This window comes from Urocampus carinirostris, chromosome 17, assembly GCF_059441175.1.
Source record: "Urocampus carinirostris isolate Australia breed hairy pipefish chromosome 17, RoL_Ucar_1.0, whole genome shotgun sequence".
Classification (NCBI taxonomy): Eukaryota; Metazoa; Chordata; class Actinopteri; order Syngnathiformes; family Syngnathidae; genus Urocampus; species Urocampus carinirostris.
The window spans coordinates 491,514-514,601 of NC_142365.1; the positions used below are offsets into that span (position 1 = coordinate 491,514).

The 23,088-nt window shown below is 43.3% G+C and overlaps 1 protein-coding gene across 2 annotated transcripts in view; it reads left to right on the forward strand.

Annotated features, from left to right (window-relative positions):
• Positions 1–22,160, forward strand: part of mink1 (misshapen-like kinase 1) — a 50,013-nt gene extending 27,853 nt beyond the window's left edge. Inside the window, exons 18-32 of one of the 2 annotated variants that reach the window (XM_088321608.1) lie at positions 440–543; positions 609–700; positions 1,694–1,717; positions 4,157–4,308; positions 4,427–4,544; positions 6,512–6,628; positions 8,808–8,919; positions 9,025–9,174; positions 9,270–9,413; positions 11,594–11,728; positions 11,807–11,907; positions 11,985–12,134; positions 13,600–13,759; positions 13,822–13,961; positions 15,444–22,160. In XM_088321608.1, the coding sequence (XP_088177734.1) occupies positions 440–543; positions 609–700; positions 1,694–1,717; positions 4,157–4,308; positions 4,427–4,544; positions 6,512–6,628; positions 8,808–8,919; positions 9,025–9,174; positions 9,270–9,413; positions 11,594–11,728; positions 11,807–11,907; positions 11,985–12,134; positions 13,600–13,759; positions 13,822–13,961; positions 15,444–15,527 (1,783 nt within the window). In that variant the 3' untranslated portion in view covers positions 15,528–22,160. The remainder of the gene's footprint in view (positions 1–439; positions 544–608; positions 701–1,693; positions 1,718–4,156; positions 4,309–4,426; positions 4,545–6,511; positions 6,629–8,807; positions 8,920–9,024; positions 9,175–9,269; positions 9,414–11,593; positions 11,729–11,806; positions 11,908–11,984; positions 12,135–13,599; positions 13,760–13,821; positions 13,962–15,443) is intronic. The other variant, XM_088321609.1, reaches the window with a different exon arrangement.
• Positions 22,161–23,088: the final 928 nt, after the last annotated feature.

The window sequence follows — 23,088 nt, forward strand, 5'->3', positions numbered from 1 at the left end:
TCTCTAGTATCACTCATACCCTTTTTCTTCATCTCTGTATTCCGCCAGTGATGTTTTTTGTATTTAAATCTGAAGAAGTGAATCGTTGGACATGGTTTGATCTGGTCTTGTAAATTGTTCCAATGTTTGACTCCGCACACAGACACACACATACTTTTCCTGGTGGTTCTCACCTTTGGGATTATGAATTTAAGTTATAATTTCCCTCTTTCCGAATGAATCATTTTTGGATGTTTTCTGGCACTATGTTTTTGTGGACCTTAAATAGCAGTTGTGCAGTGAAAATTTTTACTAAACGATCTAATTTTAATCATTTGGACTGCAGGAATAAAATGGAACAGTTTGATCCGGATATCCTACCCTGTGTACGGTTCTAATTGCACAAAAAGCTTTTGCAGGGTTTGATAGCGATCTGACTCGGCCGATATCCTCTGCGCAGTAATCCGGACCTCAGCCGGAACGATCGCTGGGAGAGAGGAGATGGCATGGGCATCATCCATAATCTGCCACAGACGGGCTCCTTGGAGAGGCATCGCATCCTCAGTGAGTCTTTCTGTCCCGAAAGGAAACGCCATCCATCCGACTACATGGAGCACTTGCGTTTACAGGCTCTTCCAAAATGGATTCCCCCATTCTATCTCACGATAGTCGTCAGAAGCCGGGGGAGTCTCGCACCTCTTCTCGCCCTGGGCGCCCTGCTGTAAGTGATGTGTCATGGGCGACTTGTACAGCAAGGAGTTTTTACAACTAGGAATACGATTCAAAATATGTGCATATCTTTGATTTTTATAGAGCGCTGCTCATTAACACGTACCGTAAATTACGGACTACAAGCCTCAACTTTGCTGCCGCATTTGAACCCCTTCATTTCCGTTGATAAACAAAGTTGTGGTCCAAATTTGTACTCGTCACAGAAACATCATGATCAGTCTGAAACTAGATACCCGAAAACTTAAAAATAAACAGACTCGTCAGATGATTTCCAATATGGTCGCTAGCCTCTGACCTTTTGATCGACACCAATCTCAGCCAATTGCAAGCTTCTTTCCCGGTCCTTAGCATGCCATAGCCTTTGAATGCTTGTATTTAAAAAACGGACCTGACAAATTTTGCTTCAAAAATCGTTAGCCAATAGTGACTGATTCAAATGTTGATAGACACATTGGTAAGCAAATGAAATTCTTAACACAGTTTTATGCAATTTTCGGGGGAGTATTGAAATGATAGCATAAAAATAAACATGGCTAAATGTAATCCAGGATCGGTCTATTGCCGCAGAAACCACCAATGACAACAACACAAAAAGTCCCGTCTGTGGTTCAATCTTCTATTCTCCATAGTATGGTTGCCTAGAATTATAGGGCTTGCATTTTTTTCCCGCAGTAGTAAATATGTGCTCATTTTTGTAAACTCCCATCACATGATCCAAAAACACATGACGCATATACGTATGAAATGGACGCGAATGAGTTCATTTTTATGGCTGTTTAAGCATGCGGCCTAAAACTGTTCGAGGACAAAATGGAGTTTCGTTGTTAAATTTCAGCATGCAGCTTTTAATCCGATACGCTCTGTAGTCTGGAATTTACGGTACTGTGATGTCTGACGGACAACTTAAATATTGCCTTTTGACTCGTCCCTTATCACGCTTTCCCTTCTTTCCAAATCTGTGTTGACGTGACATCCGTTTTAGAGTTACAAGAGAGCAATAGGAGAGGTTGGTATGACGTACGAATGGGCGGATGTCTTCTGTGTTATTCATCTGCATTTACTCGTTAAGATGAACATCCGACGCATGCTTGGTCTCTCCCATAAAGACATTTATCATTTCTAAATGTTGTGATGTCATCGTGCAAAACGTACTGCTAATGTCATAATGCTATTGTCATTTTATGCCATCATATGCTAATCACTCGTGGTTCGTTTACAGCAGGGGTCATCAACGTGGTGCACCAGGTAGCCCCCCGAAGAACACCTGACTAGCCCATAGATTTCCATCCCAGATCTCTTAGGAGAATGGTTATAAATCGAAAATGGAAGCCAACTTTCTAGCTGGCTAGTTACTTTCAATCTTAGATAAGCTTAAAAATCAGCACAGAGGCAATTATATGCAGTCATTTATTTTAGCTGCAGTTGTGGCTAGCTAGAAAAATTCTTCAGCGAGCTAGCCACAATCCCCAAAACAATGATTTGGGTTGTGTGGTATCGGGCTAGCTAAATGTTCTTCGTAGCTTTCTCGCCAACCACTGCACAATCAAGAGAACATTTTGGGAATATTTCCAGATTATTTTTAGTTTCGGGTGGGGGTTTGTTGGGAATTAAACTATCAAAATGTAGCGTTTACCAAATTGTTCAAATGAGTTATCTGACTCCATTAACCAAACGCAACCTACATTCATCCACCAATTTATGCACGCTCGTTTCTTGAGAGAGAAAGATGACCAGGAAGCCGACATTTCCACACACGGGCGGATTTATTTTCCCTAACAGAAGAAATAAGTGTATTTCATCGGAGAGGACTGAAGAAGTTGTGACGTTGGCGTCTGTGGGAAGCCTTCTTCTGAAGTCTTTTAGTTTTCTCTTATTGGCCCACGTCTCCCCGCATGATGGCGTCTTGGCTCCTCCCATGGGCGTGCCGAGGAATTGTTTGCGCCCATCGTTCTCACAACACAGCGCCTTAATGTCTGGCTTCCCAAAACAACATCGCCTCCACGAGTTCTGTTATCAAAATTCCCAAGACAAAATATTATGCATTTCGAACCGCCTGCCTTGACCTTGTACATTGAACTAAAGCCCACTCAGTGAAAATCTTCATTGCATTATGAGTCAATCGTATAAAATCCATTATAGTCAAATGTATAAAATCCTTTAGGTTATTTCTAGACTGGGTACACTGGGTAGACTGGTACTAATTCTTCTTCAAAACAATTCTGGCTAAATTGACTAAAAATGGACACCAACGCTGTGCCTGAGTAGCCCACAGATTGGTTCTGAAAATAGCTCGGGTCATTGTAATTTTCTAGGAAATGTGATTCCTAACTGAAATGAAATGATCTGCATTTCAAGAGCGCTTTTCAAGTCAATGACTTCCCAAAGCGCTTTACATTGTGCTTCACATTTCCCAATAGCGGCCGTGATCTGTGCAGCCATGTAAGGCGCTAACCTGCTTATTGGGGGTAATTGGGGGTTCAATGTCTTACCCAAGGACACTTCGACATGTAACACGGACAAGCCGGGATTCGAACTGGGATCCCTTAATCCTAAAACGATCGCTCTACCTCCTGAGCTACTGCCGCCCCCTAACTGGGATAAGAAATCATTAGCGTGAACAGTGTATTCAAATACATGACTTTTATATTCTAAAATTCAATTTAAAATTGGCCTATAATTTTTATACGCAAATCACTTATTCCTACATGAGGGCAAATAATACACAGATCTTGTCAACATAAAATCTAGGTGATTCATATGCTATAGAATAAAAATGTGTTTTAAGCCCAGATTTGACTAGATCGAATCTCAGGGGGAAGAGCATTCCACAGCACCAGGGCCCAGATGGAGAACGCTCTTGATCCTGCGGATCTCTTCTTGGCTCTTGGGATCACGAGTAAACCAGCGTTTTCAGAGCGAAGGCTCAGGACCGGAACATAGGGGGAAATTAAATGCGTGAACAGTGTAAAGCCTTTTTTGGGGCGGCAGTAGCTCAGGAGGTAGAGCGCTCGTCTTGGGATCGAGGGATCCCAGTTCGAATCCCGGCTCGTCCGTGTTACATGTGGAAGTGTCCTTGGGTAAGACACTGAACCCCTCATACCCCCAATAAGCAGGTGAGCGCCTTACATGGCTGCAAGGCCGCTATTGGGAAATGTGGAGCACATTGTAAAGCGCTTTGGGAAGTCATTGACTTGAAAAGCGCTATATAAAATGCAGATCATTTCATAAATCTGAAAGATATGAGGGAGAAAATCCGTGCATGATTTTGTATACTACCAACAGAACATTAAAATCACATCTAATGCTAACAGGGAGCCAATGCAGGTTAGCTAAGTTAGTGGAGAAAGTAGTACCTCAGCTTCAAAACGGTTGGCGACCCCTGATGTTGAGTATCACAACGCAGCGAGCTATTTTTCTATGCATTGACGTGCCATTGACGCTGCAGGATCACGGCCTCTATGCCAAGGAGCGTGCGGAGGAACAGCCCAGGCCCCCCGTCAAGGCCAACGATTACTCCTCCTCCTCGGAGAGCAGCGAGAGTAGTGAGGAGAGCGAAAACGGGGATGGATTGGAAGAGGACGAGAGCCCCACCGACCGGTAATAAGGGATGCGGAAATATGTTTTCAATTTTTGCTTTTTATGCTGCTCGGGGTTCACTCGATCGCTAGCCATTTTGTTGTCCCCGTTAATCGGTCAATCATTGATTTGACTTCAGTCACAGGGACGCAGACACCGATTCGGTCAACACCATGGTGGTTCACGAAGATGAGGGCGAGGAGGCCGAAGGGGAGGAAGCCGGAGGCTACGGCGATCAGACCATGTTGGTGCAAAGGGTGAGCCTCGCGTATCCAAAAACAAAACAATCCCGTAATCCTTCCTACTTAGCGGCCTCGGTGCAGGTTGAAACAAATTCTGCAATCTATTATCCCTGATCACATATCGCTGCGATTAGGGGAATGCCAGCTTTTTTTTTTTTTTTTTTTTGCTTTTCGGGCAATTTAAAAGTGAACCGCACTCCTGTGGCCACAATCCATAACACCAGTCGACTACAATAATCTCATTGCGGTGAATGGGGACCAGAACCCCCCGCAAAAAGTGAAAATCTGCAAAGTAATGACATCCCTTCGTAAAAGCCCCGAAGGGTCAAACTTACCTCGAAATGACGTCCTTACAGGCTGAGAATACACGACTGTAACAAAGTAACAGATCTACAAATAAAAACATAGAAATGTGATTGAATTCATGCTTTTCAATATATCCGTGAAGGAAAGCGATGGAGAGCGCGGCTGGCTACCTGCGCGCTAGCATCAAGTATCGTCGAAATGAGCCAGGTCTCCATGATGGTCAAAATACAACCGTTCTGATTGTAGCTCTAGGTCATTCATTCCACGGGTAATGGATCTGGCGTTGGTGAGATACAGGCTGAGCAGGGGTAGCTTGTGAGCTGAGCCGCAGTAGGTCAGACCTGCGGTGCCGCTATTGCCTTCTCTCTCAACGCCGCCTTCGTCTCTTACCAGACCCGATAACAATCCACGGAGCACCAAATGATTATCACCATTCCTTTGCGCTCATTCGACTTTTCTTTTAGTCCGGTTTAATTAATGATTTTTTTTTTGCAATGTAAGTAGTTGTTCAAATACTATCTGTTGCCGTATTTGGCAACTTGTTTTGGCGGACACATTGACTTGTGCGAACGCCCGCCCTCGCATAGACCAGCCAATCACAGTCGAGTACATCTACAGTCAAGCCCAGCCAATACACAAAGTCCTCCCTAACCTGCCCCGATGATAGCTGCTAAATATGCAAAAAACAGAGATCTAACTCTTCAAAATGGGGAGTCGGCTCCCCCGGGCATATGAAAAGTATTTCGCGAAGACTAGCTCAACAATTATTAACTGTTAGCTACATGCCACACCTAAACAGGGAACTTTGCCCAATTTTGTTGTTCAACCCATTTTGTAACAATGACAATAAAGGTTTATTCTATTCTATTCCAACTATGAAATGATTTATTGTGTATTAGTGCAAAGATTACATAATAATTATGGACATTTATTATGGGCTATGTAAAAAATTAAGGTATTGTTTCCCAGTGGTAAATTTTTACACAACATCTATAATGAGAGATTTGTCCCCAAAAACGAGTACAATGGCGAATTACTGAAGATCTAAAAATCATATGTTTTGACAAATGCACACGCAAGATTCAAAATTGCATATGTAAAACACAGACAAATTTGTGACACTGTAAAATATATATATAATTTTTTCTCTTAATAGTACTGGAGAAATTGGCAAATTTTCTCTGAAAATCCTTAAAAGTGCTTGAATTCGGCCCTGAGAAAGGTGTATGAACTCTGTGACAGAAATCTGCATCCCTTTCCTTCTCATGTTTAAAATAAAACATGATGATAAATAGATAGATAAATACTTTATTCGTCCCGTAGGGAAATTGACAATTCCAGCAGTATCCTTGTGTTGAAAAATAATATAATATAATAAAGATATAGAATACAAAAATTCCCAATATAACGTGTTGCTATAGATTATTTAAATGGTGCTACGAAAACTAAATAGGGTCATATGCAAATGTGGGGGTGGGGTTTCATGTGGGCTTTTACTCTGTCGGGTGGAGTTCAAGAGCCTCATGGCATGAGGAAAAAATGATCTCCTCAGACTGTGACAGCAGTCTGTCGCTGAAGCTGCTCTTCCGTTTGGAGATGATGCTGTGTAGCGATGTGATGATTTGTCCGCCATCGACCATGATGAAAATAAGCGCGATTGTTTTTATTTGTGAAAGACGCCCGAGAAGCGGAGCCACAACGGATACACCAACTTACCGGATGTGGTGCAGCCCTCCCACTCGCCCACCGAATCGGCCACCCTCTCCTCCCCCGGGAAGGACTCCGTGTACGACGTAAGAACGCTGCTAAGAATACCGGCTTTATTCTTTTATGGGTAACGTTTGTATGCACAGTGCTGTAGGTCCCTCCGCCTCGTGGAAGTTGATGGCCGAGCGTTCCAATTTACACTTGCTTTTCCACCTCGTGTGGCCAAAATACAATATCTTGATTTTATGAACCAGTCTGGATTCTTAGCGCGTGTGCAGGCACAGTTTTAAGGTCTTGGGAACCTCCTGTGTGGGTTCAAATCCAGCTACCAGATTTCCTGTGCGGAGTTTGTATGTTCTCCCCGTGGCTTGCGTGGGTTTCCTCCCAGCACTCCGGTTTCCTCCCACATTCCAAAGACATGCATTTCAGATGGATTGGCCGCTCCAAATTGTCCCTAGGTGGGAATGAGGGAGTGAGTTGTCAGTCTTTGTGTGTTAACCAGTTCAAGGTGTCCCCTGCCCACTGCCCGATGATTGCTGGGATGGGCTCCAGCACCCCCGCGACCCTACTGAGGATAAGCGGTGCAGCTAATGAGATGAGACACCCTATGCAAAATGTTAGGACAAAAATACCTTCATTTTAATCATTTTCAACAGAACATTCAAGCCCCAGCGCGTGTTTTATATAGCGACTCTTAGTCGTGTCAAAATACTTCATTCATTTGAATAAAACGGTTGATTCAAATAATAGGTCAAACACATGTTCTACTTCATAAATCTGATATCAGGTTAAGGGCAGCACGGCGACGCAGTGGTTGGCGCGTCTGCAACACAGTTCTAAGGTCATGGGATCGAATCCTCCTGTGCAGAGTTTGCATGTTCTCCCTGTGCTTGCGTGGGTTTCCTCTCACATTCCCAAAACTGTGAGTTGTCTGTCTCTGTGTGCCCCGCGACTGGCTGGCAAGCAGTTGAGGGTATCCCCTGCCCACTGCCCGAAGATAGCTGGGATGGGCTCCAGCACCCTCGTGACCCTACTGAGGATAAGCGGTGCAGATCACGGATGGATGGATGTTAGGTTTATAAATTTGTAATATTACACAACTTGAGAAATGCTTCGTCGAAACTCACATGTTTGGCAGCCATCTTACTAGTACGGAAGCTATGATAACCATTTTGCAAAGGTATCTCGATATTTAGCATTTAACAGACAGCCTAACCCTGCATGTGATGGATGTCTAGTCCCATGATTCAGGCATTTCTGACTTTTTTTTCACCCCCCCCCACTGTTTCCTTCTTTAGCCACTCATGTTAACCACCTGCCAGCAGTCCATAGCTCGACACTAGCTGCTGCTGTTATTGTTCGCAGCTCGGTGTAAATAAAGCTGGGTTAGTCCTTCAGTGTCTCTCGCCCGATCATGCAAACGAACATTGCCATGTTCCGTGATTCAGGGTTCCGACACTTGAAAAATTCTGCTTTGATATTGCCATATTTTCCTCTTTAGTCGTGCTTCCCCCTTGCAGTTAAAGGTATTGACTCCAGCAGCTCTGACCGACTTCAATTCTTCACTCTTCCCAGCCGCTTCAGGTGTATCCAGCTTTCATGTCCTGTCGCTGGTTGAAATTCGTACTTGCTCACACAAGACAATATGGAAATAGGCTTCTGAATTCTGCCAAGTGGTATAGTTTGGGCCTCCTATAGTTTCTTCAAAAGCTACAAAAACATTGTAATAGTGAATTATACACTGTCACTTTAACGGTGACAGCTGCAAAAACAGCTACTGGCGGCTGGTGATTAACTTAAAATGTCACAATTTAACTAGTATTGGATAATCATCACCAGTTTTATCCATCCATCCATTCATTATCTGCACCGCTTATCCTCAGTAGGGTTGCGGGAGTGCTGGAGCCCATCCCAGCCATCTTCGGGCAGTGGGCAGGGGACGCCCTCTACTGGTTGCCAGACAATCACAGAGACTCACTCATTCCTTCCTAGGGACAATTAGGACCGTCCAATTAACCTGATATGCATGTTTTTGGAGTGTGGGAGGAGACCCGCGCAAGCACGGGGAGAACATGCAAATTCCACAAAGGAAGGCTTGTCGCTGGATTGGATCCCATGACCTCAGAACTTTGCCGCGGACGCGTTAACCACTCACCCTTGTGCCGCCCTCACCAATTTTTATTTAGATTTGAAAAAAACAATGAAATTAATTCAAAAACTGCCCAGCCCCTAAACTATCTTCATCTTTACTCTGCACTTATTTAGTTTCAGTCCAGATGTTTGGTGAAGGCTCCTGGCAAGTCGTCCTTCACCACTTTTGTGGATCTTGGAATGTACCAGACACCCGGAGCTACTGGAGATAACATCTCTGTTACAAGTGAGTCAAAATGTTTTTTTAAGGGCAACAACAACCGATCGATGTCATCGAGCATCGTTGACTCATCTCTCCGAACCTTCCACGTTTTCTCCCGGTTCTGTTTAGGCTCGAGGTTTGAACAGCTGAAGATGGAGGTGAGGAAAGGCTCCATGGTGAACGTGAATCCCACCAACACCCGCCCCCCCACCGACACCCCGGAGATCCGAAAGTATAAGAAGAGGTTCAACTCTGAGATCCTGTGCGCCGCGCTCTGGGGTGAAAACCAATCGCTCGTGTTTGACATTCGTGCCGTCGAGGGGAGAAAAATGGGCTTTCTCTCCTAATCCTCCGTCTGATGCACGTGTCTCTAGGCGTCAACCTTCTGGTGGGGACTGAAAACGGTTTGAAGTTGCTGGACCGAAGCGGACAGGGCAAAGTCTATCCACTTATCAACTCGCGCAGGTTTCAGCAGATGGATGTCCTGGAAGGTCTTAACCTGCTCATCACCATTTCTGGTGAGTACTGCTTTTCAGGCATTAACAAATTGGAATTACAGGAATTCTTTGACTTCATTTAGCATATTTTTCAGACTGGACTTTTTGCAGTTGTTTGTTTTTTTCCTCATACATATAATGAAGCAGAATCGTTTTCCAACTAAGGCCTTTTTTCTGGTCAACCATCTGCCATTTCCAATATTTTGGCCCTTTATGTATTTTCTCATTTTGAGGAGATCATTTCTTCCTCATGCCATGAGGCTCTTTAACTCCACCCGGGGGAGTAAATGCCCACATGAAACCCCACCCCCACATTTGCATATGACCCTATTTTTATGACAGTGTGTATTTTCCGTAGCACAATTTAAATACTCCATATCAAAACGTTATATTGGGTATTTTTCTATTCTTTATTTTATGATTTTATTTTTCAACACAAGGATACTGCTGGAAGTGTGAATTTCCCGACTGGATGAATAAAGTATATATTTATCAATTTAAAGTGATAGTTAACAAACTATACACATTTTACTCATTTTAAGTAGTGCCTGACCAAACTCAAAAAATTAAAAAAACAGTATTATTCTTGTTGTACTATAAAAACAATAAATGATAATCTGCTTGACAGGATTTTAAAGGATTTTAGCAGTGTCTGAAATAACGTCTATATATAACGTGTATGTATATATATATATATCCCTTTCAATTTCCTTGTTGGACATATTCACATTTTAAAGGGCCAGTGTGTATTATTTAGCACCTTTCATTGATTTAAATAGTAAGCCAGAAAATCTATATATAAACATGCATATTTTTGGGAATACTCGTACGTTGAGAAATGTGTTTATTTTACATATCACAAGCCTCACCTAAAGGGAGCTGGCAAGAAAATGGTCAGAAAAACGGTGCTCTTTGGTCCCTTTGAGAGTCCGTAGTTTGTATTCTTGCTTGCCCTTTTGAGCACTTGTTTTCGGTTGCACTACACAGTACGTTGACTTAAAGTGGTCACACAATACTATGTCCCTTTGAGCAGTTTTAGTTTCTTTCTAAAATACTCGAGAAAGTTGCGGCACAGCAGCTGAATGATTTTATATGCGAGAACAATCTTTTTGAATCTATGTAATCGGGACTCGGCTAACCACTCTACTGAGACAGCCCTGATTAAGGTAACCAATGATCTTCTACTGGCAATGGACTCCGGCGCTTCATCACTCTTGGGCGGCAGTAGCTCAGGAGGTAGAGCGATCGTCTTAGGATTAAGGGATCCCAGTTCGAATCCCGGCTTGTCCGTGTTACATGTCGAAGTGTCCTTGGGTAAGACATTGAACCCCCAATTACCCCCAATAAGCAGGTTAGCGCCTTACATGGCTGCAAGGCCGCTATTGGGAAATGTGAAGCACAATGTAAAGCGCTTTGGGAAGTCATTGACTTGAAAAGCGCTATATAAAATGCAGATCATTTCATTTCATTGCTGCTGCTGGACCTTAGTGCTGCCTTTGACGCTGTGGGCCATAATATCTTACTAGAACGGTTGGAAAAATGGATTGGTCTCTCAGGAACCGTCCTCTTATGGTTCAGATCCTACCTCTCAGATAGGACGCACTGTTAAATAGGGTAAAATGACATCCGAGCCCTTTAGTGTGACCTGTGGTGTTCCGCAGGGTTCAGTACTCTGCCCACTTCTTTTCGGCATTTACATGCTTCCATGAGGTGATATTATTCGCAAGTATAATATGAGTTTCCATTGCTACGCAGATGACCTTCAACTCTATCTTCCGATGGAGGAATCTGCCACACTAAACGGTGGAAATTTGGAGGCTTGCCTCACTGAGATCAAAGAATGGATGTCACTCAACTAAGCATATGAATAACCTTTATTTCACAATATCTGTGCATTATTTGTTATTGCAACATCCATTGAAGCCTGGTCATTCTCCTGTGCGGTCCTTTCTCAAAGTTTCTTCATTTTTCTCATGTTGAGGTTTTTGAGTTTTTCCTTGCCCTCATGTAGGTTTTAGATCAGGGGATGGGGTCATAGTCTGTAGTCTGTGCAGCCCTTTGAGACTCTTTGTGATTAAGGGTGTCAGAAATATATATGACGTTTCGGCCAAGACAGCTTTAAACGCTGCAAAACTCAGCGGTGCTCTTCAGTTTTTGAACACAAGAGGCTCCAGACTCAAATCCAATCTGTTCCACTGAAGGCAAGAAAAACAAAGTGCGCGTCTATTACCTGGCCTGGCTGAGAAATAAGATCCTACACAACGACCCTGAAGTGGAAAAGAAGCAAGGCTGGACCACCGTGGGGGAGATGGAGGGCTGCCTGCACTATAAAGTCGGTGAGTGATAAAATGATGAGCGCTTGTAAAAAAAATTCTTCAGGTCGGATTATTGATCGGGAGTCCTCTCCCATCCAGTGAAATACGAGCGGATCAAGTTCCTGGTGATTGCTTTGAAGAACGCCGTGGAGGTGTACGCCTGGGCGCCCAAGCCTTATCACAAATTCATGGCCTTCAAGGTAGTTTCAGGAGAACACTCGGGATCCAGCTTTTGTTCATATTCACGGAGGTGTCTGAAACTCCCTCTTCTTGTCAGTCCTTTGGCGACCTGCCGCATCGGCCGGTCCTCGTGGACCTGACTGTAGAGGAGGGCCAGAGATTAAAGGTCATCTACGGCTCCTGCGTGGGTTTTCACGCCATTGACGTGGATTCTGGGAACAACTACGACATTTACATCCCGGTTCACGTAAGACGCGCACGCCTTCCTTGCTTTGGCGCCTCCCCATCTAAAAGTACTTTTACACACTGTCCAGAAGAACCAGTCGAGCTCCTGCGTGGGTGGGCGGCCAAGACGGTATAAGACTAAGCACTATCTTAGATATGACGGACTTCTTCTGCGTCAGCTGTGAAGCATCCAGTCATAAAAGAGAATATGCAGTCACCCGCTTCTTATTTCTAGTATAGCTAGCATGCTACACCTATACAGGGCAGTAAAATGTATTAGTGCAAGGATTACACATCAATTATGGACGTTTAGCCCTTTGAGACTTCTCGTGATTAAGGGCTAAACAAATAAGCATGGCCTGACATTTACTACGGGACGTGTTTCCCAGTGGCAAATTGTCACGGGAAGAACTTCCTTCAAATAAAAATGTAGGCTACATATTACCATTATTTTAGCCAACACCTATGTGCGGAGAGATTTGCCTCAAAAACATCCATCCGTCCATTATCTGTACCACTTATCCTCAGTAGGGTCGCGGGGTTGCTGGAGCCCTCCCAGTTATCTTTGGGCAGTGGGCAGGGGACACCCTCAACTGCTTGCCAGCCAATCACAGAAAGGGACTATTCGCTCGCTCATTCACACCTAGGGACAATTTCGACCAGCCAATTAACATGCATGTTTTTGGAATGTGGGAGGAAACCGGAGTGCCCGGAGGAAACCCACACAAGCATGGGGAGAACATGCAAACTCCGCACAGGAAGGTTGGCAGCTGGATTTGAACCCATGACCTCAGAACCGTGCCGCACACGCGCTAACCACCGCGTCGCCGTGCTGCCTGTCTTAAAAACATTTACACACGTATCTGTCAAGACCAGAACGGAGACAGGACCCACTTGCGTTGCGTTTCTCACAAGTTTTATTGGAAGAGAGAGAAAGGGTTGCGAGCACGATCCGGTGATTGCTGGACGCGGGAAGCAAGTCTCTGAACGCGGAAGTGGGACTTCTGCGGCGAGCGATGGCGGTGTCGGGAACGGAAAAGTGGGTCAGTCACCGGGACAGGAGAGCCAAAACGTGGTCGTAGTCGGAAACGAGTCGTAAGCCAGGAGAGTAGACGTGGTCAGGATCAAAAAACGGGTTGAAGCCGGGGAACAAACGGGAGCAAAAAACAGGTCGGGGTCGAAAAAGGCTTGCCTTGTGGAAACTGAAGTTCGCAGACGGACTGACAACAGGTGACAGAAAGGGGTGGGTTTAAATAGGGACAGGAAGCCAATCGTGAGTCTGTTGGTGCCAGAGGTGATGGACATCAGTAATCATGACAGTATTGTTCGTATCTACAAATATATCCGCCATTTCCTTAAGATCTAAAAATCATAAGTCTTTTTTTTACTGGTACTTGAGAAAATTGGTTTTGATAGTCTTAAATAAGCGCTTTGGCCATGAGAAAAGATGTAGGAATCCTGACTAAATCCCACGTTGACCCCAACAGATCCAGAGCCACATTATGCCCCACGCCATCGTGTTCCTGCCCAGTTCGGACGGCATGGAAATGCTCCTCTGCTACGAAGACGAGGGCGTCTACGTCAACACCTACGGACGCATCATCAAGGACGTGGTCCTGCAGTGGGGAGAAATGCCCACCTCCGTCGGTACGTAACGCCGCCCCCTTTCGGCCGGAACGGAGGCGCTAACCGCCGCTTTTGGTTTTCAGCTCACATCTGCTCCAATCAGATCATGGGCTGGGGAGAAAAAGCCATCGAGATCCGTTCGGTGGAGACCGGCCACCTGGACGGCGTCTTCATGCACAAGAGGGCGCAGAGGCTCAAGTTCCTTTGCGAGAGGAACGACAAGGCAAGAACTAAGAAGGGCCCGCGTTTTGGTTCTTGAGTTTGGATAGCACGTTTTGATAGGATGTCCACTCACCTTGGTTCATTTCTCCAGTAAAGACAACGTTAAGAATGCATTTCATTTGAAACATTTTCTCAAATCTAATCCCGATCCTGATTTTCTACTATTGATTTACTAGCCTGTAATATTTCTTAGCTCACTGGAACTGCTATTGAGGTTTGATTTTTTTTTCTTGCCCTCATGTAGATTTTAAATCATGTCATTATAGTCTGTAGTTGGCAATAATCGGTGGTCTGTGCAGCCCTTTGAGACTCTTTGTGATTCAGGGCCAAACAAATACACTTGACTTGACTTGCTATTGGCTACCTCCATAAAGTTAGCATTAGCAATTAGCATTTTTTGTTGCCAGGCTCAAAAGAACAAATGCATAAAAAGTCATTTCAATTGAAATGGGGTTCAAATCTTTAACTGCTCTCCACTACGCAGTTACACCTGTATTTAGGAACTGTAGTTACCCGTATAGAAGCCTACATCACATATAACATCATCATATATAACATATATTATATAATACATCACATCCACTACACAGCATCATCTCCAAACACCAGAAAAATGATTATATTTAAAAAATGTGCATTTTTACCTGAAATGTAGACATTTTCAGTTATTTAGGGGCGGCAGTAGCTCAGGAGGTAGAGCGCTCGTCTTGGGATCAAGGGATCCCAGTTCGAATCCCGGCTCGTCCGTGTTACATGTCGAAGCGTCCTTGGGTAAGACACTGAACCCCTAATACCCCCAATAAGCAGGTTAGCGCCTTACATGGCTGCAAGGCCGCTATTGGGAAATGTGAAGCACATTGTAAAGCGCTTTGGGAAGTCATTGACTTGAAAAGCGCTATATAAATGCAGATCATTTCATTTCATTTCATTCACGGTAGCACCCCTCCTCCTCTGCTTCATGTGTGAGTGTGTGACCGCGCGGCGCCGAGGAGAAATCCGTATTTTGACCCAGCCAACGAAACACACGCGCGCGATAAATGACCGAATCATGACGGCCCCTCGAGCAAAAACATCGCGCTCTTTCCGGCCAGATGACCGAAGCTTTGTGCAAAAAATGACCGTGCTGTTTGTGCATTATGCCTCGAGAGCGTTGTACCTCGCACGTCAAGTCTTAAACGTCATTATGAGACGAAACACGAACATGAATTCGAGAATGAGTCTGACATGGCGGGGACATTAAAACGCAGTGTCCAGGTGCAAAACAAACACAGACCCTGAAGACCTTTGTCACTGCTAAAAATACCACCACTGAAGCAAGCTATCACATTGCTCACTGCATAGCAAAGCACAGAAAACCATATACTGATGACGAATATTTATAAATATTTTAAAAAAGAATGGGAAAGAAAAAAGGAAACGAGAGCCAATCCAACTGAACTCGAATATATTGAAGAAACCGGTATCTATCTCCACCCCTCCGCAGGTCTTTTTCGCCTCGGTGCGCTCGGGAGGGAGCAGCCAAGTCTACTTCATGACCTTGAACAGGAACTGCATCATGAACTGGTGAAGGAACGTCGGAGCCGAAGCCCGTCCCCGTCCTCCTCGCACAGGCCAGCATGCTCGCTCGCACACCGAGACATACACGTTCACGCCGATTCGTTTTGAAAAATGGCAAAAAAAAAACCTCTTGAAATGTCGACAGCCAATCAGAATCATTTCTCTTGAGGACGACTCGTTACTATTGTTGATAGCGTTTATATCTACGGTTTCCTTTTTCCTTAGCGACTCATTCGTCATAACTGCTCGTTTTCGGATCGTGGCGTACCGTCCGCTTCCTTGATTTCGCCGCAGAACTCGAAGGAACCTTTAGGTGGCGCCGTACGCTAGTCCAGGCGTAAAAAGCGCCCATCCTGTGCAGGCGTCATCTCTGTTCAGGGCCGCAAATAGAAAACTGCAGTACCATGGTACTGTGAAATGTCTTACCTTGCTGTTTTTTCTTTTTTGTTTTCCTTCTCTAGTCAAAGCGAAGCGATCGTCATTCCGCATCTTTAAAACATTTACAGGTATTTTTCCGTTGCCTCGTCGTGATTTTGAATAACCGGTATTGTTGATTTTTGGTTTCTGTATTTATATTTGAATATCTAATGTCATGGTGCGGTCCTCTTTACGGACAGTCGCTGAGATGATGCGAAGTGCGGCGGGCTCCTGTCCTCGTGTCATGCCGTGGATTTCTTTTAAAGGGACAGTGTGTATTGTTCAGCGCCTCTTTGAGGTTAAGAAATATTTTGTATGAATAAACGTGTTTTTTTCATTCTCATAGGACGAAAAATTTATTTATTTGACCTAACGTGAGGCTCACAAAGAGCTGACAGTTGTCTGCCTAACCCTAAAAGAAAATCATTTTTTATTTTAAAAAAATTTCTTGTTCTTTTGTTTTCCCTCTTTTTGTCTTTTTTAAATACCTTTTTTCATTTTTTTTCCTGTTTTTTTTTTTCGTTCTCACGTTTTACCTTTTTGCATTTTATTATTATTATTTTTTTCCCTTTTAATCTATTTTTTTTTTCTTTTTTTTCGTGTTTCTTTTGTTTTCCTTTTTATATATTCCTTCTTTTTTCTTTTTGTCATTTTTAATACCTTTTTTCTTTCATTTTTTTATATTTTATTTCCACGTCCTTAGGTTTTTCCTTTTGGTATTTATTTTATTATTATTATTTTCATTTTTTTTCTCCCTTTTAATCTATTTTCTTTCAGTTTTTCTCGTTTCTTTTGTTTTCCTTTGTTATCCTTTTATATATTCATTTCTCTTTCTGTCTTTTTTTAAAAAAAATCTGCCATTTTTCCCTTTACTTTCTTCCCTTTTGGATTCATTTTTTTGCTTTTCTTTTTTAAGAAAAATAATGTCCTCCTTCTTTTTTTTCCCCTCATCTTCGCAAAAAGGCAAATCGGGTCTTACGGTCACTTTCGTCACCGTAGTTTGTATTATTCTCTGTGTTCATCCTGCACAGCGACACCTAGCGGTCAAATAATACACACTGTCCATTTAAGAGCACTCGTGCACTACGGCTAACGTAGAAAAATGTCTTATAAGTGTTTATAATAGATTGTATTTCTTGACGTAGGCATATCCGAAGGTCACGTGACCGTATACACTGGTACCTTGAGGAGGAAAATAGGCCAAACTGCCTGTAAAGCCTCAAAGATGTAGAACTAAGATTGCAGGGAATGGCTTATCGTAGTCGCATTATCTTTACAGTGACACTGGCTTGCAGTAGAGACACTGTAAGGTAGAGTTGAATGGCAGGGTTTCCCTCCAAAAACTTGCTAAGCCTGGTGGTGTCAAAACGAAGCAACTCTTTGGTCAAAGAAAGCAACTGTTGGCAACTACTAGTCCTCTATAACCTGCATAGGTGGCCCGCCATGTTTAGGAACCCCTGGGGGAAACCCTGTAAGAATAAAAGGTTTCCGTTGCCAGCATTCACGTGCAGGGATCGGTCGGGTTCGAAAGAACCGGACGGTGGCGCTACAGCGCGGGAACCGTTAAAGTTTCGAGCCAAACGTCCCAGAGAGATACGGATATATAAATATACGAGCGTGCCGGTAAGCCATCGCCAACAATAATAGCGTGTCAGATTTGTTTTCACTCTTCTCATTCTTGACCGTTATACGCCACGGCGTACATTTCACACTCTCGGCACGTGTTTAATCTTTCCCCCCCCCCGCCCGAGGTTATTTTCTCACCCTGCCGTGTTTACAGTTAAAGCAGTGCCTTGGAGTCGGAAGGACAATGCCAGAAGATCTCCCGGAAAGGCTTTAAGCTGCGCCCGCGCTCTCTCGTAAACCGGAGTACGGATTGTCGGCATCTGCCCCTTAAAGTGCACTTAAATCATTTCGATGCGTATTGACAAGCGTATAAAAGCCGACTTTTCCGGTATTCATTGAAAAATTGGCAAGTGAATCCCACCCAAGGTTTCAAGGCAAAGTGGATCCCCAAATTTGTTTTACTTTGAAACGGAAAAATACGCTTTGGGTTTGTGATTTGGGCAGAAAACGTCAGCTGTTTTGACCTCTCCCAGCAGTTTCTCATTTTGTGTGGAAAAATACATTCAAACGGGGGGTTATTTTGCCTTCTAATTCATATTTGTGGGCTCTAAAACGATCACTGAAGTGTGGGAGAGCTAAAAGAAATGATTGGCTAGCCGTAGAAGGAAATTCAGGCAAAGACTTGTTTAGTTTTTTACAACTGCAGTTGGAGAAGGACCGGGAGGAGCTTTCGTCTCGCTAGCCACGCTCCTTCTGGCTTTGCCCCAGCCTGCCTTTGTGTTTTTTTGAGATCACGATACAAAATACATAGGATAAAAGATCACCCCGCTCCCCCTGGAAAGTTACCAACACCTTCAAGCAAAGACAGGGGAACTGAGAGACACCAAAAGAAAACATCAAACTGATTAGAAATACACACCTTGAGCAAATACTTTTAAGCCTACTTTACAGTATTCTACCCAGAGATTTCTCCCAAGACTGTCTTTATATCATTGTACGCAAAATCTCAAGCGCGTGTGTCACGTTTGTGAGTGTTAATTCAACATTCTTCGAGAGAACTCTTTAAATATAATTTGGGAGCAACGAAACTCAATCGAACACTTTGAAGAAGGTTCTAATTAACACTCCCGTCTGACGCTGAGGGTTTTGCTTTTTGCGGGAGCTCGACGTTTTCAAAATAAGGGTTGATTTTCAAAATAAAAGATCCAGAGTGGGAGCCAGCGTTTGAGCAAAGCCATAACTTCCTTGTGATTGTGTTTTTAGTGATGTCGCTTTAATGTTGCTCATGTAACATAGTAACAGGAGAGAGTAGCCAGATTATATTTAGAGGAGTCTATTTTATAAACGCGAAGAACGAAAAAAAAAAATGTAAATGAATCTAAGGAATCACCGTGAATGTACTTCTCAAGAAAAGAGATTTGTATTTATATCGTGCGCTGCTCTATTAGTCAAAGCACAACGCGTGACGATTTATTTCCTCCGCGGGTCGGCGGCGGCCATTTTTAACGGCTGCGGTCTGACGAGACTCGAGCCGGCTCACTTGAAGGGTTCGGGGTTTGAAACGGGACCGGATGAAATCCAGTCTTCGTATCGAGCTTCCTTCCGAAATGTTCGTCCGCAAAACCCGTCGAAGGGCTTGGTGGATTTCGCCAATAGGGGGCAGCGGAGCTGGCAAAAACGGGTCACGCTTTTAATCGTCTGTCATTTAGGGTCAATTCCGGACTACAAGGCGCACCTGACGAAAAGGAGAATGCATTTAAGTAAGAAACTCGACTTTGTTTTTGTTTTTTACGAGGCGCACTCGATTTTCTTGGGTCTAAATAGACCACTGATGTGTGGGAGAGCGACAAAAATGAGCTAACTCTAGAAGGAAATTCAGGCAAAGACTTGTTTAATATTTTTACAAGTGCAGCTGGAGAAAGAGCGGGAGGAACGTATAATTTACTCGCTCTTGTCTCGCTCCCTCTGGCTTTTCCCCAGTCTGCCTTTGTGTTTTATTGAAATAAGAAGACATGCAAAAGTACTGCGTTGTTGAGACAAAAGGCAAAAGACCCCCCCACCCCCCTGGAAAAGTACCAACACCTTCAAACAAAGACAAGAAAACTAGGAGACGGCCAAAAGGAACATCAAACTGATTATAAATACACACCTTGAGTAAATACGTTTAAGCCGACTTTACAGCCTTAAACTGCCATAATCATAAACTACTTTGTGTCCATTTCTTACATACATAAAAAAAGATCTGCGGGGAAATGTCTAGTACGGAGCAGTTCATATCAATTGAATTGGCACGAACGCAGAAATGCGACAAAAACATTCTCGAAACAAAACTCTGCTGACTAAAATGCAGAAGCCTTGCAAATACTGAGCTATGTGACTGATCTTAAGCTCTCCCATCCCTCGCGCACATGACAACGTGATGGAGAGGAGACCGAGTATTGAGCCAAAGCAGTTAAAATAATAAACAGATTTCACATCTTATTCAATCTCCTTTGCAGGTTTCCAATAGTAAGTAAGCAGAATGAAGCTCTCGATTAGCATTACTCGATTATTCAAAAAAAATCCAAAGAAATAAATGGAATCAAATCCAACCTTATTTGACTCCATTTGGAAACCGGTTGTAGCGTGATGAATAGGAACACAAATATTTGAGTATATTTTTCCTATATTATAGGATATAATATATTATGTATATTTTTCCTAACCGGTTAATAAACCATGACGTCACATTAGGCTGTTATCAGTCCGCTGACCGTCAGCCCAATAACTAACTTGTACATCTCCTTAATTAGTATCTAGTGTAGGAATGTAAACTGATTTTTCTTCTGACTTTTGTCATATGTGCAAGGGATGGGAGAGCTTAAGATCAGCCGCAAGGCCCTGCATGTCTATAGGCCCTTGTGATTGTACAGGGTGCAGAATTTGAGTTTTGAGAGTGTTTTTGTCCTTCTACTGCGTATATTTGAATGCAAATTGAATTAATATTAACTATAAAAAATGTTTCATGGAGATGTCAAATGGTTTTGTTGAGACTAATGAGCGATGGCATGACTTGTCATTTTTTTATTTATCCCAACCCGAATCTGTTTTGAAAGCTTAAAAACTGAGTTAGTTGATTAAGATTGACAGTTGCAGACACAGTCCGCAAACGAGTGTCTTAATCGCAGCACAATGAGTTCATTTTCTGTGGATGGCCCCGTCATTTACCTGTGCTTCCTTTAATTGGTTCACATTCAGAGCACTGGGCAGAAATGACATCAAAAATATTAAAATCATGTGACGTCATTATTATTTTAACACGAATACGCATTAAATAATTACAAATTGGCTCATCAGCTTCCGTTTATTGCTTTCCCCCCTGGTTTCGCTGCTACCAGATGTGTTTTCAGCCGTTACTCTGTCGCCAGGCTCAGGAATCCGCCCGAAGGCCTTCACAAGCTTATCCGCAGGCCCCGAGGCATAAAATAAGTGACGACAAAGTAACCTTTTTGAGCCAAAGCCAAAAATAATATTTCGGTTTATCTCTTTTGAGAGAGACACACCCTATTGGACAAAATTCAACAAAACCGCCAAATCTGCTTTCTAGATAAAAGCTAATTATTCAGCACGTTTTCTTTTACCGTGTGATGTTTCGTCATTTGATCAAATAATAACAATGCCGGCTGATACTTTGATTCATGTTTCCTGTGTTTTTCAGGGGTAACGTGTTTTACATAACAAACACATCAACCTTCCTTTTAGTCATCATCCTTCCGATCTCCTCTTACTTCCACTCAGTCGCTTTACTTCCACATCCTCTCACATTTAGAGACCCTATAACTAGGGTGTGCAGGACCTTTCGGTCCCTCGCCCTCCTTTTCTTTGCCTTGCTGTCTCTTAGGGAGTAGAGATAGAGAGGGTAGATTGATGCCAGGGTAGATAGATAGACATAGAAAACGTAAAGTATGAAAACAATTAAGTTTCGTATCCCGCAGTTTTCAAGATGTAGAAAAAGAAATGACGTCTTGTAGTCCGGAATTTAGGCTATATTCACAGTATTCTAAGCCGGGTTAGGATGCGGCCACGCATTCTTCCTTCGTTTTATCGGCTTTTGACATCAAGTGCCATTGACGGCCAAAGACGTCCGCGCTCCATGTAAGTCGGCCGTTTTGATGCTCTGGTGGCGCCGGTCGGTCACGTCTTTTCACTTTTACGCCAAGAACCTCGCCGATGACCACCACGTCGATTGTTTTTCCACGGCGGGTTGCGCAAAAGTCCGAAGGAGAGGAGAAAAAAGCAATATAAGCGTTTGATGAAGTCATTCGGGAGCGGCTTCAGTTTCTTTGAATTTTATGCTCGTTGGCGATTGGCTCCTGGATTTTACCTGTCTTGGTTTTCTCCCCTCGTTCTTTTTATTGCGAGCTTCTATATTTCTGCGTTTGATTTTCACTCCATTGCTGTGACGCTGATTGTGTTTCACGAAAACGGAAGCTTGGGAAACCATCCAGCCCGAGATATGACACGAGACATGAAATGTTTTTTTTTTTATTGAAGGCTGTAAAGATTGCAGTGTTTCTTATATGTGAGAGGGGAAATCCACAGTGTGTTTCAAAATATCTTTAAAAACTTTAGAAAGATTGTGTTCCTGTCTAATGCATAATAAAGATTCTTTCATCTCGAATTTGTCTTTTTGGTTTTTATTCCTTGTGTGCAGGAAGAGTTCCCTCCAGGTCTTCAAAACTTGGCCAAGTCTTAAATGTGATCACTGCAAATTAAGGCAGCGTCCGAAATAAGGTCTGCCCCTTTTACGTCGGGCGTACCACTTCAAAAAACCTCTCCGCCCGGGTGGCCGACAACTTTTTCGTTAATAAAAAAAAAAACTTTCGTTTTTATTTTTTTCCAAATCAAACGTTTGCTTCATTATGATTTCAAAATCCTTATTCATTTTGGAAATTTCTGAATTTCGTTTGGCAATTTGCATACTAGGCAGCCAATCAGAAGCCCGCATCAAATAACTTTGCTTCCGGACTTTCCCGAGCATTATAAGGTCGTGCGTTTGAATATCATTTTCCAAAGTAGGTCGAGAACACAAGAAAAATGGAGAAGTGGTTAGGAATCAAGCCGAAACCTCAGGCCCAGAAGAAAGATTCAAAAGAAGCTAACAAAATGGATGACGCTCCAAAACGTAAACATAGAATAAAAACATGGTGGAAAGAGGAGTTCACGTGGCTTGTAGCAGCTGATGCAACGCAAACATTGCATGAATGAAGATGAGTCAATACAGGGACATACGGATGGCAGATGGAAAACAGCCATGTCATATCCATGCAATCAATGTTATAAGTAGATTTTGAATCAATTGAATTTGAAAGTGTTGTTCTGTTATATATATCTGATGATCAATCATTAATACTGCGATTCGTCGTCTTATTGTGTTTCGAGTTGTGCAAAATGCGGGAGGCAACTTTATGGCTGGGCTGGCAACTTTTCAGAGTCGTCTGCCCCCTAGTGTCCGCTCACTTTTTCTCACGAGTTTGAGACACCGATTAAGGCCTGGAAAAGGTCTTCAGTTTTATCGACAAGTCTTATATTCAACTCTCAAACCTTTT